The 17,788-nt window shown below is 43.7% G+C and overlaps 1 protein-coding gene across 2 annotated transcripts in view; it reads right to left on the reverse strand.

Annotated features, from left to right (window-relative positions):
* LOC147703510 (uncharacterized) overlaps positions 1-17,788 on the reverse strand; it is a 172,481-nt gene that overhangs the window by 67,969 nt on the left and 86,724 nt on the right. For both annotated transcript variants that reach the window (XM_086931879.1, XM_086931878.1), the window contains exon 6: positions 9,502-9,585. In XM_086931879.1, coding sequence (XP_086788005.1) covers positions 9,502-9,585 — 84 coding nt within the window. The remainder of the gene's footprint in view (positions 1-9,501; positions 9,586-17,788) is intronic.

The raw sequence follows: 17,788 nt of genomic DNA on the forward strand, positions 1-17,788 counted from the left end.
CCTGGACAAAGGGTTTCCTGTCGCAGGGAGGTGCTACACCTCCCCAGACAGGAGATAGTGGATTGGGGCAGGGAGGGCTGAAAGAAACTAGACACTGCATGGGGAGCACAAGGCTTCCCCTTGCATAATCCAGTCAAACCAGTTCTGGGGCTCACCAGCCCCAGTCCTGGCGCGAAGCTGGACAAAGGGAAAGGGGTGTAACCATCCCCTTCCCTGGTCCCACCCATAGGAGGGACCTAGCAGGTAATCCAGCCCACAGATTTGGTATAAGAGTGGGAGCAGTGCCAGCGCACATCGGATTATCCTGACTGAAACTTATGAAACGAAACTCTGGACCCTTCGACATCCTACTCGACGTAGAAGATGAAGAATCTCCCTTGTGGTCAAGGAGTGACCACCCTGTGCAAACAGGCACCATCCAGCGCCTCACCGTTTGCTTTGTTGCAGTTCCCGCCGGAACTCGAGCGACAGAGATCGACAAGACCCAGCTTTCCCGCCTTCCAACAGCCCGATCCACAGTCCCAGCGAATCTGAGACCCATGGAGGCGACCTGAAGCGTGGGTCCGGCCATCTTGGAAAAACCACGTGCAGCTCCCGAGGCTCCCTCGACGCTGTGCATTGGGGTTTGAGAAGCCCCAGCCCTGAGCAGCTTTTGCACCAAAGCTACCCCCTCCACACTCTCCGAGTGCTGCGTGGGGCCCTTCTGCATTTTGCTGCTCAACGCGTTGGTCCGGTCGCTTGCCCGTTGGCTAGTGGCCCCAGTACCGACGAACCTTTGAATTTGCTCTGCCAGTCCGGTTGCTCTGGACTGGCCCTCGCTCCCCTGAAAAGGAGCACCCGCTCTGACCTTCCTGGTCCGAGTAAGAAGCGATCTTCGAATCCTGCGTGGGTTGTGCTTGCCAAGCTTTGTTTGCTCCAATCCGGAAGCCAACACCGCCGACAGCGAGAGCCTTCGTGGGACAGCTCATGATCCACTCCTGGACATCCTCGGTGCCCCAGAGTCCACGTGGCAGCAGAGACAAGCTTCACGACAACCACCTGATTGCGCCCGACATTGCCTGGTTCCTTCCTGGTTCCACCCTGGTCACTGCTGAGTGACCCAGACTCTGTCTCCTCTGCTTTCAGGTTATCTACAGCTTCGATCCACCCTTGGATCAAACCGGACACTTCTCTTCTGGACGCCTGCAGCATCTTCATCTCCAGGCACCATCAGACTGCGTGACGAAACCCGACACACTTTGGCACCTATGCACCCCGCTTCCTGTGGGTGAGGTAACTCGTGAACGCCGGTGCTCCTGCATTGGTATACACCTCTAGTGTCTAAGTCTAAAGTTTGGTCATTCTAGTCCAGTCGGAAGACTCCTTTAACAGTAACTTTGTAACTTTTAAGCACCATTGACTTTGCATTGGTGCATGCGTGTGCTTTAAGCGCTGCACCCGAGTCCCGCGGGCTTTTCCCATCTTCACCACTGCTAGTCCCGAATAGCCCCAGTGATTCCCAAGGCCTCAGGCCTTACCACTGTTCGATTAGTGATACTTATACCACTATTTTAGTATATGGCTTGAGTGGCCCCTGGGCCTCATCCATAATTGTGCAACTTTCATATGTTTTACTATGCTTTTGTTTAAACGCTTGTGCTTCTAGACTCATAAAGAATATAGAGGATTATTCTGAGAATAAATACATATATTTGTATAATATATAACTTGTGTGGTGTCCTTTCATTTGATATTATAGGATTGTGATTGGTAAAACAGCTGGCTTCACATGCCCTCTTGAGTTAAGCCTTTAAGGCTGCTTAGTCCATGCTACCATTGGGATAGCTTGTCTATAAGGTTGACTTACAACCATCACCATAAGGGATTGCTTGGACTGTTCAGTTCATTAAGTCTTTATTTCGAATAAAATTCATAAAAGACAGCATACAATACATGAAATATTATAAAACAGCGATCATATGCTCATTTAAAAAGTTATTAAACCATTGTAAAGACTTTACAATAGAAAATCCTTCATACATTGTCATTTGTAAAGTATTCAAATTCCTAGTACGAATCAACCATACCCCGCCTAGGAACTTGGCAACACTAACCACAACAAGTTCAGATCTAATGGTACAAAGCTTCCACAGCACTTCAAGATGTCCCCTGCTCCCCAGTCTACTGCATATGGGTTTAAGCCATTTTGAGCGCTGGGCTCGATAGGCTGGGCAGACAAAGAACAGATGACCAATGCTTTCCACCTGATCCGGGCACCAGGGACATTTGTTATTTACCTTCCCTGCCCACTTGACAGTAAATGAATTAATGGGGAGTGTCCCGACACGGAATTGATGGTACAATTTCCGATCAAGTGTTTTACAAATCATATCCCACTAAGGCTCAAGAAAAGGTGTCAATTTATGAGTCAGAAAGTGCCCTGTTAAGTTGGTATCTAACGATTGAGTGACTGCTGTTGATTTGACAGATGCCCAAAACAGGTCTTTAAAATCTTGTTTGGAGGGGAAAATAGAGCCCCCCGGATTAGTCCACAGCTGGTGAAGGCCCATTTCAAGCAAAATATGTTTGACTTCCCTAAGCAGGGGAATCTAGAGGCAACCCACAATGATTTTACCACTGCCAATTCATTGGCAAAGAGGCTAAGCTCTGGAATAGTCCAGAGCCGACGCCAAAGTGCCACCAAGCGAAACCGGGCCATCTCGTTTAAGGGTCTACAGCCTAGGTCTAGCAACAATGGTTTGTTAGGTGTGGATTGGGGGAGCCCTACCGGATTTCGCACAAACTTGTTCTGAGCTATGATCAAGGTAGACAAATCCTTGTGACCCCAAATATCTGCACCATACAGGGTAGCTGCTTTGATCTTGGCTTCATAAATCTTTATAACTGGGGCAATACGTTTAGTTAAAGATTTCTTCTGTTCCTGTAGTAAGCGACCCGTAAGACGAACAAATTTAAGATGTAATGCCTCAATCTGGGGTTTCCAATTTAGTTGGTAATCCAGGGTCACACCCAGATAGGTCATTACCTTCACCTGTTCGATCGAAACGCCATTCAGACTAACAGAGCTTGTGATCGGGTTTTTATTGCTGAAGACCATAAATGTTGTTTTGTCTACGTTAATCTGTAGATCATTTGCCCTACAGAACTCTGCAAACCTATTCAGGGCTGTCTGCAACCCACTACGGGTTTTAGAGAGAAGCAGGGTGTCGTCAGCAAAGATTAACATCGGGTACTTCGACCCGCCCAAAGAAGGTGCATCTGTCTGAGAATTAGTGAAGAATTCGACAACCTGGTTAATGAAGAGTAGAAACAGGGTGGGAGCTAACACACATCCCTGTCGCACCCCACGTTTTACCGGGAAACTGTCAGTCACCTGACCCTGTCTGCCCCACCTCACTTGGGCAAAGTTATCCTCGTGTAATCTCGTAACTATTTCCGAGAGTTCAACAGGGAGGCCCATAAGTCTCAATGAATCCCATAGTTTTGCTCTTGGGACCAAGTCGAAAGCCGACTTGAGGTCCACAAATGCGGCATAAATAACCCCTCCACCCAAAAAAACCACCTTCCAATAAAGCATAGTGAGTCTAAACACCTGATCTAAGGTACTAGTGCCCGGTCTGAATCCAGCTTGCATGGGGGATAGTATGTTTTCCTGTTCAATCCACCCCTGAATTCTTGCAAGAACCATCCTTGCAACTATTTTTTGTAATGAGATTGCTTGGACTGATACAAGGTGCCCCCAGAACATCATATATCAGGCCAACTTCTCACACTCTCAAAGACAGACTCTCAAAGACTCTCACTGATGGACTCTCACTGACAGACTCACTGGCAGACTCTCACTGACTGACTTACTCTCACTGACTGACTTACTCTCACTGACAGACTTACTCTCACTGACAGACTTACTCTCACTGACAGACTTACTCTCACTGACAGACTTACTCTCACTGACAGACTTACTCTCACTGACAGACTTACTCTCACTGACAGACTTACTCTCACTGACAGACTTACTCTCACTGACAGACTTACTCTCACTGACAGACTCTCACTGACTCACTCTCACTGACTCACTCTCACTGACTCACTCTCACTGACTCACTCTCACTGACTCACTCTCCCACTCTCTCTCACTGACTGACTGACTCTCGCTGAGACGCTCACTGACAGACTCTCTCACTGACAGACTCTCACTGACAGACTCTCACTGACAGACTCTCACTGGCTCACTCTCTCTCACCGACTGACTGACCATTTCTCACTAACCGTCTCTCACTGACAGACTCACTAACTCACTCTCACTGACAGACTTACTCACTCTCACTGACTGACTTACTCTCTCTCACTGACAGACTCTCTCACTCTCTCACTGACTCACTCTCTCTCACTGACTGACTCTCCCAGTCTCTCTCACTGACTGACTAACTGACTCACTCTCAATGACTGACTGACTCTCTGTCTCTCACTGACTGACTCACTCTCACTGACTGATTGACTTGCTCTCACTGACTTGACTCTCACTGACTCTCTCTCACTGACTCTCACTGACTGGCTGACTCTCGCTAAAGACTGACTGACTCTCGCTAAAAGACTGACTGACTCTCACTGACTGAATAGCTCACTCTCTTTCACTCACAGACTAACTGACTCACTCTCTCACTCATTCACTCTCACTGACTGACTCTCTCACTGACTGACTGACTAACTCTCACTGACTGCCTGACTCACTCTCTCACTGACTGACTCTCTCACTGACTGACTGACTCTCTCACTCTCACTAACTAACTAACTGACTTTCACCCTCCTGTTATTTATGCCCCCTACAACAACAAAAAACACAACAAGCAACGATTGGGACAGGCAGATACAAGTTGCCAGCATTGACTCAAGACATTAATTTTAAAACTTTTTCGATATGGTTGTTCAGTGCTCTATGTGCTGGTATCCTTGCTGCCTGTACCATCTGTAGGGCTATATTTTATTCCTGACAACACAAGGAGGGAGGTACCCTTGAAACCAATAAGGGACCGGGTAAGTAGTGTGAAAAAACAAACAGAACGTCCCTGGATGGTGGGGGTATACCCTAGGGCGTAAGGTAACCTAGCCTCAAGGCTTGAGGGTTATCTACGCTTTCCGAGACAAAATTGTGTCGATGGAATCAACATACCATAGCTCTAATAGAGGCCAACAGTCAGTGTAGGAACCCTATCTATAAATCACACATTAGTTAAGAGACTATAATCTTCACCAGTATAAAAACAACAGTTTATTAAAAACAATACAATATCAGTTTGCATCAGAAAAAAACATTATACAATCAAGTACACATTTAAAAAACCAAGAGTCGACGCGGCGTTTCACTGTCTTTTTTCGATGATAACACCTTCTTCAGGACGGGGTTTTTTTGTTAAAAAATCTCTAAAAAGGTAAGATTACAAAAACATAATCAACAGGGGGCTATTATACACTGACTGTTAACTTAACTCTAGATATCACATCTAAAGAGCATGCAAATTCATTTTAAACATTGTAGATTCCTGCATTACAACTTCTATGCAGAGGATAACGAAAATTCTTAAGTACATGTATCTTCCAGTTGCGAATACATGGCTACATTGGTGATCCCTACATTCCAACTGCTATACAGACAAAAACAGAAATTCTTTTGAATACATTAATTCCACTTGAGTAACAGGCTAAGTAGCATTTTATCAGAGTCTCTATAGATTAGAGCATTCAATGAGCATTAGTTATAGGCATTCATACTTGGCCTAGGATCCTATACATATTATTAAATGAGAAACGTTTCAACTTTGGACTCATTTTTTACTTAAATTAGGGATATCCTTTGTTACAAACTATGTAATCTCCTTAGGCTATTATTGTCATGCGTTACATTCTTACTATATGCTATCAAGTGACTACTTTTTAACACCATAAGTTGTACAACCTACCTCAAAGGTTTTGAGGGATTCGGAGTATATGTAATATCATGAGGGTGCAGTTTTTTCTATCATTAATCTGCCTCTCATGGACTTATCTTCGTTGGAGGAATTTATCAATACTTATTCCACCTAGGGGGTAAATTACATAGTTCAAATATACCCAGTCTTTTTTATTGCTTGCTATGCTTATTGCCTAGTAGTATCTTAAAGGATTCATTACCTGGATAAAAAAATTCATATGTATGGTCTGTGCTGTATCGGGGTGACCACCGTATATCTTTTAGGCTTTAACCACATGTAACTGCGAGAGGACAGAAATACATAATTGTTTTGGTTAGTTTGAAGTTTAGAACAAAAAAAGCCTGAGTCTTTTGATTAATGGCCAAATGATTCATTTCAATAGATTATACCTTTTGTGGTATCGTGTGGACAGAGTTCCAGCTTGTCATGTGTGGGTAGAGGCGTTCATATCTTTTTTTCGTTTCCTTCTACCAGCTCGCTTTAATTTCCTTCCCTTGTAGACTTTCGGAATGGAACTGTTTGTATTGTCTGAACGGAAAAGAGAGCGAATCAATGATATATTCCTGGTTTTCCTAATCTCTCTACCCATTTTTACAACAATGCTAATATTATCCCGTTTTTAGAAAAGCGCGATCTTTTTATGCAGTCGTGCAATTTCCCTCACGATGGGGGCATTTGCCTTATGGGCAGACATCCTTGAATTCCAATCTTAGCGGAATTCCGTTTAGTCGTTTTTATAAAAATCAGAAACGCATTGGTTAATTAAGGCATGGACCCCTATTAGTGGATTTTTCCTTCTATCTTGCTGTTATTTTCAATTTATTTCAGGTTGAGACACGCTGATAATAAAGGCTACTATACTTCTCCGATTATAAGGACCCTTACACTCAGTCACCCGGTGGTGTCACTGTGTCTGTGTCTGCATTTGTATAGGCTACAATTATGCAGAAACGTGCTAAGGTATCGTTTTCTTTGTGCTATATAATATACAGATACCAAAGGGAGTTTATTCTCAAAGGAACGAATTACCCACATGTCCCACCCCTATCCTTGCGAGGTACGAGGGCTCTCCAACATGGAATACCGACAAACGGTCGCTGGGCAGTTCTTACCTTTCTGCTGGGTATCGGCCTCCCTGTCACCTATTTCCGGATACAGCTTCCTCATGGAATGTTTTCCGTTACTTTGTGTCCCCTTTTATTGGGCGTTTGAGCGCGACGTTGAAATTCAAGGATGTCTGCCCATAAGGCAAATGCCCCCATCGTGAGGGAAATTGCACGACTGCATAAAAAGATCGCGCTTTTCTAAAAACGGGATAATATTAGCATTGTTGTAAAAATGGGTAGAGAGATTAGGAAAACCAGGAATATATCATTGATTCGCTCTCTTTTCCGTTCAGACAATACAAACAGTTCCATTCCGAAAGTCTACAAGGGAAGGAAATTAAAGCGAGCTGGTAGAAGGAAACGAAAAAAAGATATGAACGCCTCTACCCACACATGACAAGCTGGAACTCTGTCCACACGATACCACAAAAGGTATAATCTATTGAAATGAATCATTTGGCCATTAATCAAAAGACTCAGGCTTTTTTTGTTCTAAACTGCAAACTAACCAAAACAATTATGTATTTCTGTCCTCTCGCAGTTACATGTGGTTAAAGCCTAAAAGATATACGGTGGTCACCCCGATACAGCACAGACCATACATATGAATTTTTTTATCCAGGTAATGAATCCTTTAAGATACTACTAGGCAATAAGCATAGCAAGCAATAAAAAAGACTGGGTATATTTGAACTATGTAATTTACCCCCTAGGTGGAATAAGTATTGATAAATTCCTCCAACGAAGATAAGTCCATGAGAGGCAGAGTAATGATAGAAAAAACTGCACCCTCATGATATTACATATACTCCGAATCCCTCAAAACCTTTGAGGTAGGTTGTACAACTTATGGTGTTAAAAAGTAGTCACTTGATAGCATATAGTAAGAATGTAACGCATGACAATAATAGCCTAAGGAGATTACATAGTTTGTAACGAAGGATATCCCTAATTTAAGTAAAAAATGAGTCCAAAGTTGAAACGTTTCTCATTTAATAATATGTATAGGATCCTAGGCCAAGTATGAATGCCTATAACTAATGCTCATTGAATGCTCTAATCTATAGAGACTCTGATAAAATGCTACTTAGCCTGTTACTCAAGTGGAATTAATGTATTCAAAAGAATTTCTGTTTTTGTCTGTATAGCAGTTGGAATGTAGGGATCACCAATGTAGCCATGTATTCGCAACTGGAAGATACATGTACTTAAGAATTTTCGTTATCCTCTGCATAGACGTTGTAATGCAGGAATCTACAATGTTTAAAATGAATTTGCATGCTCTTTAGATGTGATATCTAGAGTTAAGTTAACAGTCAGTGTATAATAGTCCCCTGTTAATTATGTTTTTGTAATCTTACCTTTTTAGAGATTTTTTAACAAAAAAACCCCGTCCTGAAGAAGGTGTTATCATCGAAAAAAGACACCGAAACGCCGCGTCGACTCTTGGTTTTTTAAATGTGTACTTGATTGTATAATGTTTTTTTCTGATGCAAACTGATATTGTATTGTTTTTAATAAACTGTTGTTTTTATACTGGTGAAGATTATAGTCTCTTAACTAATGTGTGATTTATAGATAGGGTTCCTACACTGACTGTTGGCCTCTATTAGAGCTATGGTATGTTGATTCCATCGACACAATTTTGTCTCGGAAAGCGTAGATAACCCTCAAGCCTTGAGGCTAGGTTACCTTACGCCCTAGGGTATACCCCCACCATCCAGGGACGTATATTTTATTCCTGTGCACTCCTGGTATGCTCTGCACTATTATCAGTGAGTGACACTAGACCTGTTCCTGCAGTGGATCACAGCCTGCACACATATTGCAGCCTTATAGGTTTAATACAAGTAAAACCACTATAGGCTTTACTAGCACTCTCCTGAGAAAGACACATTCTTGTCATGAGCCACTCTCTGAACTATTACCAGCTACTTCTGTATTTACCTACAACATTTCAGCAAACACAGACACAATGAAGAGTTTCTCCAGCCCCGCCCCTCCCTTCCGCCGTTTGGCTTTTGTAGAACTGGCAGAGGAGCTCAATGGGTACATGGATTGGGAGAGCATGTATCTGTGTTGCCTGAGAAACATCCACCGTCTGATAAACTTCAATGTTTGCGCTCAACCCTAATTAAGAGAAAACAACGCAGAAGTTGTGATCGTGGGTTGTAAAATATCTGAAGGGCTAGTCCCACCTCTACTCCAGAAAACACATCTCTGTGACACTTTGTACACCAGTCAGAACAATTTTAGAGTTTGATACAATTGTATGGAGACATTGTCTCCAGTATCAGAAAATTACATAATTATCTTTACCCCACGAAGGGCAAACAAATGCCCTGAAGAGTAATGCCTGCCATATCAATACAGCTAATACACTTTCTTGCCCTCCTCTCTCCCCCTTGCCTGTGCTATCCACTCACCTGAAGATCTTTCCAAAGGCCCTTTTGAATGTCTTTTTTCATCACTGTTACTTAGTGAAAACACAGCAGTGACAACTGGATAAGCTGAACATAGAAAGAAACAATATTAATTAAAATGGCCCAGGTTATTATTGCATTACATAAACAAAAGGGTGTTTGTTACACCACGGCTTCCTCAAAGGTCAATAAAGGCACTGCTGCACTGCTAACATAACTGGGAAACCCATAGAAATAGAACGTGCCAATGAAAAAACTGGTGCTCATGTTGATATGGTTGACATAAAAGCAAAGTATATATTCAGGGGATATCCTGTGATATTGTGTCTGATGCTGTACCAAACATTAGCTTTACAGAAGAGAGACCAGGGATATTTGAGATGTAATATATCTTCCACGAATTCACTGCATATTATGGTATTCTTCACAAATTGTCAATAAAAAGATTCTTGAGAGAAAAAAAAACTGCAGCTACAGAGAATCTTTCACCTCTAAATTGCCCAACAGTTGTAGCACCAAATGTAAGTAAATTCAATTAGAACCTTGGAATGTCCACTGAATACAATCACGTGGCTCAGGGCCGATACTGGCGTGTATAAGCTTTATGCTCCAATATTCCAATGTTAGTCTTTTTTGTTTCCCGTTTCTACTCAGTGGGTGGAATATTCTATAGCCTATTATCCCTTCTACCTCATGCAATACCAGTTGTTGAAGGCCCTCTTCCTCGATATAGACCATAGCCTGCAGCTCGGCCATTAACCTGGGCTCAGGACCTCTAACAACCACTACAACCTGAGGCAGTGGGATTTAAGGCTATAATACAGACTCTTTTTGTGGTAAATGAAAGCCCTGAGGTGGGCTAATTCTTTTTTATTTTATTTGCAGAAAGAGGATGGCGAATCTTAGGCAATTCCACCCATTTCTACATCAGCCTGCCTGGCGCCCCTGGATTACAAAAAAGCAGGAATGTAAATAGAATACACTGTAGCAAAACAATGCCTCTGTACAAGGAGGAATTACCAGTGCCATCCAGAACTGCCTTTGGCCGTACAATGTAATTTTCTTAACTATAATTACATTAAGTTAAATACACTGCTCGTGATCTGATAGTGCAGGAAGCAAGTTTCCCAACTAGGGAGCTCCTTTGTGGCAACAGAATAGCAGATCGGCCATAATTACTCTCTGCAGGCAGATTAAGGGGTGAAATTTGTCTAGAATATTTTACCCACCCCTAGTTTGCACTGTATATCAATTCACTAAACTAAAATCCCCTCTGGCAACCAGAATAAAGAGTAGGGTAGCTACGAATATAGCAGACACTCCCTTATCCTCTTTTTCTACTTCTGTGGTATGCACCAGGCGAAATCTGCGGTTAAAGAGAAATTTTGAGTTATATTGCAAAGGAACTGGCATGTTCCACAGGCACCGTAATTCAAGAAATTATTTAGTGTTTGGTTTATTAAAAAAAAGCTAGGAATCTACTCCTTTTTGGTAGAGTCCATGGTTGGAGCAAAATTCTGTCTTTCTCGAAATTCACAAAACAAATTCCATAAAAAAATATATATTTTATTATGCAAGGTAGAAAATAGATACATCTCAAATTTAAATTCATTAACATTTCATATTTGATTATATACATATGATCCTTATGGTGGCCACAAAGAGAAGAAAAAAAAGAAAACTGAATAACAAAGAAAGCAAAAGGAGAGGGTAAAAACAAAGCAATACAGATAGTTATACAGTAATCCACCTTTCCACGCTCAGCAATTATAGTTACAATATCTACAATATTTCACAACATTTTACGGGAACACTCCATAACTCCTCTTTAACTCCCTTTTTCCCCCCTCCTTTCTCGTGATGTTGAAGCAGCAGGAGCTGAGACTCTAGGGAACGCTGCAAGTCGAATCCGGTGCCGGTTGCTAGCTCTCTGGTGAAGTATACAGGGAGATATTCACTAATATGAAGCCAAAGGGCGGTATTGACCCGTGGTAAAGCGGCGGTCAATGTGCCAAGCCCAGCTGCGGGAACAGCAACACAGGTCACCCGACCTGCACCAAAAATCTGCAGTACGCCGGGAGGAGCTCCGCGGCAACCTGGACGTCGCGGGCAGACTGCAACCCAGAAGGAGCCTTCTGAGAGGAAGGGGAAAGCTGAGGCAAATCAGCAGCGCAAACCCGGCCTGACAATCGCAGAACTGCTCACCGGAACGAGGAAACCTGATGGTCGCGAGGATGGCAAGATGGTGGAAAATGGAGAAGGGCTAGACTGAGGATCGACTGAGGCAGCGACCCCACAAATGCAAACCCCTCAGGTAAATGCACAGGAGGGGGCAGGTAGCTCTGAGACAAACAGAATTTGATGATCTAGTGACTGACTCACCCCGGACGTGGGATGTACTGATGGTGGGAAGGATGGTGGGAAGCGAGATTCATGAGCGCCTGGGGTCTCTTGGTAAAGGAGTAGTAGAAGAAGAAAGGGAGCAAAATCTGACTGAGAGTGCCTATACAACTCAAGACAACACAACCAATGTTGAGGGGGGAATGGATCCACAAACACAGTTAACACAAGTAGACCACACATCAAGTCCAGAAATTCTACCAGCACATGTAGCATGTTCAGTGAGCCCTGCTGGAAATCAAGTACAAAGAAAAGGAGCGGAAGCTACAATGCCGGCTACTAAAAATAAGATTACGGTTAAGCCCAAAAACTGGGCTAAGAATCTATTAGATTGCACCAATATCAAACGGCAGGGATCTAAATCTGATAATGCTAATAAACAAAGTAGGCGACAGATATAGAAAAGGAAATGTCAGAGCACTTTTATTCACTATCTGATGATACAACGTCAGTGGAGGACTCCCCTGCGATGCTGAGCTCGAGTGGAGGAGAGAGCAAGTCTGAGAGCCTGTCGGACACCACCGGGAAAGATTCTGTCGCAACCAGAAGGAAAGTTAGTCAGGTACCTGCTCTCCACGATCTCGAAGGAAGGCAAGAACTGCAAGAACTAAATTGGGACTATAGGCCCACCAATCTGCTTATCGGGGGAATAGGAGAACGACTACCTGGGCTGTAAAAAAACTCAAACCCAACCTTGGATACCATCTTACAATTGGTATTAGCTCACCGTGAGGAGAGTAGACAAGATAACACATGCTCACAGGCAGCTATACGTATGATCCAAGGGTCAGTCTGAAAAATCGCTAAAGTCTGTGGAGATTTCTCAGATCGGCTTACGACGCTGGAGACAAGGACGGAGTGGAGAAGTGTGGCTCACTGGTTAGAGCAGGCAGACCCTGAAGCAGAGGTCAGACCCGGGACCAGGGTTCGATTCCCGACGCGGCAGGGTGTTGAGCTCAAATGTCCACGGACTCGATAATTCTCGCTTCGGTGCCTGACCTAATCATGGGTTCACACTCTGCAACTCTGGGCATTAAGCTTGCTTAATCTCCACAACGGCCCCCTGCGGCGGGATGCCTGGCTTTCACCTTGGGGATGCCCTGTAGGAGCTATCTCACAGGGAAAAACCAGGACGGGTTCCCAAGGCAAGCGCGGAGATACCCCTTCGGGGGTCGATTCTGGCGCTATATAAGAAATATAATAATAATAATAATATGGAGATGGACTTACGGCAGTCCAAGCACAGTCGGAATCCCATGAGGCAAGACTTACTGACATTCAGTGGAAGCTGGAAGACCAGGAGAACCGTCAGCGAAGGAATAATTTAAGAATTTTGGGCATCCCAGAGGATAAAGGGGGTACGGACATGCATATTTCTATGGCTGATATACTAGCAAAAGCCCTCCATGAGGTTAGAGGCTGGAACTGGGCTCAAGAAATCTAGCAAGCCCATTGAATTCCCATGGTAGCCAAGCAACACAAACGGAGCTGATAGTAGGCCTAGAGCTGTTTTAGTATATTTTGGAAACTACCTTCTCAGGCAGATTATATTTGAAAAAGTTAGACCAGACAAGAAATGTTGAGTGGATGGTTTTGAGTTTTTTGCACAACCAGACTTTTGTCATGTCACTGTAGAGGCGCGCTGGCGCCTACGGCAAATGATAAATCAGTTTTAGGAGAAAGGCATGTAGGCTTATCTTATGAATCCAGCTAAATTGAAAGTTGTTGTAGGAGATAAATCTCGTTTTTTTACTTCTGAAATCAAAGCTAGAGAATTCCTAGAAGAACTAAATAAGCAATGAGGAAACTTAAAGATGGTCAAATGTGGGGTAGTACCTTACCTTACTTTACTCATGGTTTTTGCTCGCTGGACACGAGGGTGGGGTGTAGGATGTTTGTTATTTTCAATACTGCTGATGTAATAATATAAGGAAGGGGGGATAATCGATTGGGGTGTGGTTTTGTTTTCATCTTATGCCAGACCTAGGTCTGGAAGCTTCTAGTGGGGGGAGACAGGTGGGTGGGGGAAATTGGGGAAGGGGGGGTGGGCACAGGGAGAGGGTGGCTCAGGGTAGAGCTGGGGGTGGTTCAAAAGGGGGAAAAAGTCAAGCAAGGTGTATGAAAATGAAGGCAAAAAAAAGAACACTAAACCTGAAAGGTGGTCAATTTAGATGGTGTTTTTTAACAAATTGGTATGGATAAAATACGGGTTTGCTCGGTAAATGTTGAAGGGTTGAATAATAAAGAGAAAGGGGATAGGGTATATGAGATTCTACGGTTTTGGAATCCAGAAGTTATTTGTTTACAGGAGACCCATATATCAAGGGGCAATAAAAACTATCTGCAGATAAGGGGCTATGAAATGATAATCTGCTCATCACAAACAACAACGATAAGAGGAGTTGCGATATTTATGCGGCATAATGTAGGGAGTGTGAAGCGCACATTGGCGGACAAATGGGGCAGATGGGCCATTGCCACATTAGGAACAGGGCTTACAATTGTAACTGTCTATGGCTCAAATCAAGATGATCCCAGAATCTGGCGGGATCTTGAGGTTGAGCTTGCTTCCTGGCCAACCCCTTTATTAATATGTGGAGATTTTAATATACACCAGGGGATCTCACAACAGGATGGCTCTCAATATAAGGGTAGGAAACCACAGGTCTATCGGGCTTTAAAGGCATGTAAGGAAACACATGGGCTGTCGGATGCTTGGATACATAAAAATACCAAGGATCCCGGATATACATACTATTCACATTCACACCAAAAGTATGTGACCTTAGAGAAATGTTATGGTCCCTACTACAATGCTGGAAAGTATGGCAATAAGTAAACTGCCCCAAATCTTTTCCGATCACAATCCACTGTTATTGGAAATAAACTGGCAGGATTTAGAGGGAAGGAAACTACGGCAATGGTCATTTGATCGCAAACTCCTAGTAGATGAGGCATTTAGGTGTCATATTAAAAGATGAGTTAGAGAATAATTTGATATGAATAGATATAGTGCCCCACAAACCACTGTATGGGACGCTTTTGATGCAGGATTGCGGGGTGAAGTGATAAACTAAGTAGGACATCAAAGGAAAGAACAAAGAAATAAGGGTAATGCACTAATGGAAAATTTAGCCCAATTAGAGACAATGCACACCAAATCTATTGCTCATGGGGGACAGGATGTATTAAGAGAAGTGTGGATTAAAATAGTGATTACAAAACCAGAAATAAATGCGTTTTTTCGGGTACAAGTTGCTCAGACATACCAGGTATACCAGAAGAAAATGTATGAATATGGGGAAACGGCAGGCAGATTGCTGGCCCTTCGAACCAGGCAGAGAGTGATTAGAAACAACATTATGAAAATACAGAGTAGCGAAGGTCAATATGAAACTAATACGGACAAAATTATAGGGGTTTTTGAGCAATTCTATCAAATTATATCAAGCAGATCTGACTGACATCTCAACAGCCAATCGGGGCAGGGGATATAGGAATGAGTAAGATTGAGGAAAATATGAAATTAGAATTGGTAGCAGAATTAACATTGGAAGAAATAACAACCGCAATAAATTCTTTATCCTCTGGAAAGGCCTCCGCCCGGATAAAATCCCTATTGAAGTTTGTAAGCTGCTTCAGTCAGACGTGGCTCCAATACTACATGATTTATTCCTGGATGTACAGTATCTGGGAATTCCACTGATCTCTTGGCAGGAAACAGATATAATAATCTTCCCCAAAATGGGGCTTACCGCCCCATAGCATTAATAAATTCCAATGCGAAGATATATTCAAAAGCCTTAGCAAACCAGCTGCAGAAATGTATAGCCAAATTAGTTTCGCCATGGCAGCATGGTTTTATTCCTGGCCGAGGAACCACTGATCATATAAGATGGGTGAAATCGTTACTGGATATAGCAGAGGCTAAGGGGGAAAGTATGGCTGTAATTCTTTTAGACGCCGAGAAGGCTTTTGATCGCGTGGCCTGGCAATATCTGTGGGGTTCGCTATCGGAGCGAGGGCTTGGCCCACAAATAACTACAGCCATTGGTGCGATGTATTACACACCTATTGCCAAATTACAAATTATGGGAAATACTTCAGGAGCAATAAAGGTAGCTAGAGGGACAAGGCAGGGTTGCCGATGCTCCCCAATTCTCTTTGCCATCTACTTAGACCCGTTTATTAAGCAACTACTCTTGAACCCCCAAATTAAGCCAACTATAGCCAATTGTTATGAAACTAAAGAATTGGCTTATGTGGATGACATTGCCATCACTGCGTCCGAGCCAGATGCAGCAATTAAAGAAATTGAAAGGATGGCGGGGGAATTCAGAAGTAGGTCAGGATATCTGCTGAACAAGGGCAAGACACAGATAATCTGTTCAAAGCAAAACAATATTCAAGATCAACTGCAAGTTGAATTAGCAGTATATCTGGGGGTCAGGATAGGAGCCGATTTGTTGATTTGAAGATACGTTATCGGCAAATAATCTCGATCAAATGCTGGATGGAATAGGCACTGACATAAGGCGGATAGATAAACTTCAGTTAATGATAGTTGGTAGGATTAATGTATTGAAAATGAAAATCTTCCCGAAAATGTTATACGTATGTCGCTCTATTCCTTTGGAACTGTCGGCTACCGCTCTCCAGAAAATGGAAGCAATGTTTTCAAATTTTGTATGGCAGGATCAGAAAATTAGGCGATCCCTAAAGTTTGTAACAGTTTCGCAGGATCGAGGTGGATGGGCCCCCCCTAATTTGCTATTTTATTAAAGGGCAGTGACTTTGCAAAAGATGGGACCTCTCCTAACTATGGGTAGGCTTAGGAGAGAAAAGGACTTACCTTCTACTTTTCACCTAGCTATAGGCCAGGAAGCTTCGGGTTTGTTTCTAAAGAAACTAGAGCCCAGTTACTATAACAAAAACGATTTAAATGCATAAAAGCTGCTTGGAGGGTGTGATGAAAGTCAGTAAAGTATTGAAAGTCCCATGGTACAATAGATATACCCCTTTACGGGGGTTATCACTGTTTTCAGCAGGAATAGATGGTCAATCAATCAATCAATCAATCAATCATGACACTTATAAAGCGCACTACATACCCGTGAGAGTCTCAAGGCGCTGGGTGGGGCGGGGTGCTGCTAGTGATCGAAGAGCCAGGTCTTGAGGAGTCTTCTGAAAGCCAGTAGGTCTTGGGACTGCCGTAGGTTGGTGGGGAGGGTGTTCCAGGTCTTGGCAGCAAGGTGGGAGAAGGATCTCCCGTCGAAGGTCGTTCTTCGGATGCGGGGGACAGTGGCAAGGGCGAGGCTGGCGCACCAGAGCTGGCGGGTGGGGCAGTAGAAGTTGAGTCGTCTGTTGAGGTGTGCTGGGCCGGTCTTATGGAGAGCTTAGTGTGCGTTGATGAGGAGTTTGAAGCGTATCCTCTTGTTGACGGGAAGCCAGCGTAGGTCTCTCAGGAGGGGTGTGACGTGGCTGCGGCTGGGGATGTTGAGGATCAGACGTGCCGATGCGTTCTGGATGCGTTGCAAACGTCTCAGGAGCTTGGCCGACGTTCCTGCGTAGAGGGCGTTTCCGTAGTCCAGCCTGCTGGAGACGAGGGCCTGGTTGAGGGATCCACTTGAAGATCCTGCGGAGCATTCGGAGGGTGTTGAAACAAGATGAGGAGATGGCCTTGACCTGCTTAGTCATGGAGCGGGTGGAGTCGAGGATGACCCCTGGGTGGCGTGCGTGGTCGGTGGGAGTCGGGGCTGTTCCTGGTGTTGTCGGCCACTAGGAGTCGTCCCAGGCTAAAGGGGTGGAGCCGAGGATGAGGACCTCCATCTTGTCCGAGTTCAGCTTCAGTCAGCTGTTCCTCATCAATTCGGCGACGGCCTTCATCCCT

This window comes from Lissotriton vulgaris, chromosome 7 (genome assembly GCF_964263255.1).
Source record: "Lissotriton vulgaris chromosome 7, aLisVul1.2, whole genome shotgun sequence".
Classification (NCBI taxonomy): Eukaryota; Metazoa; Chordata; class Amphibia; order Caudata; family Salamandridae; genus Lissotriton; species Lissotriton vulgaris.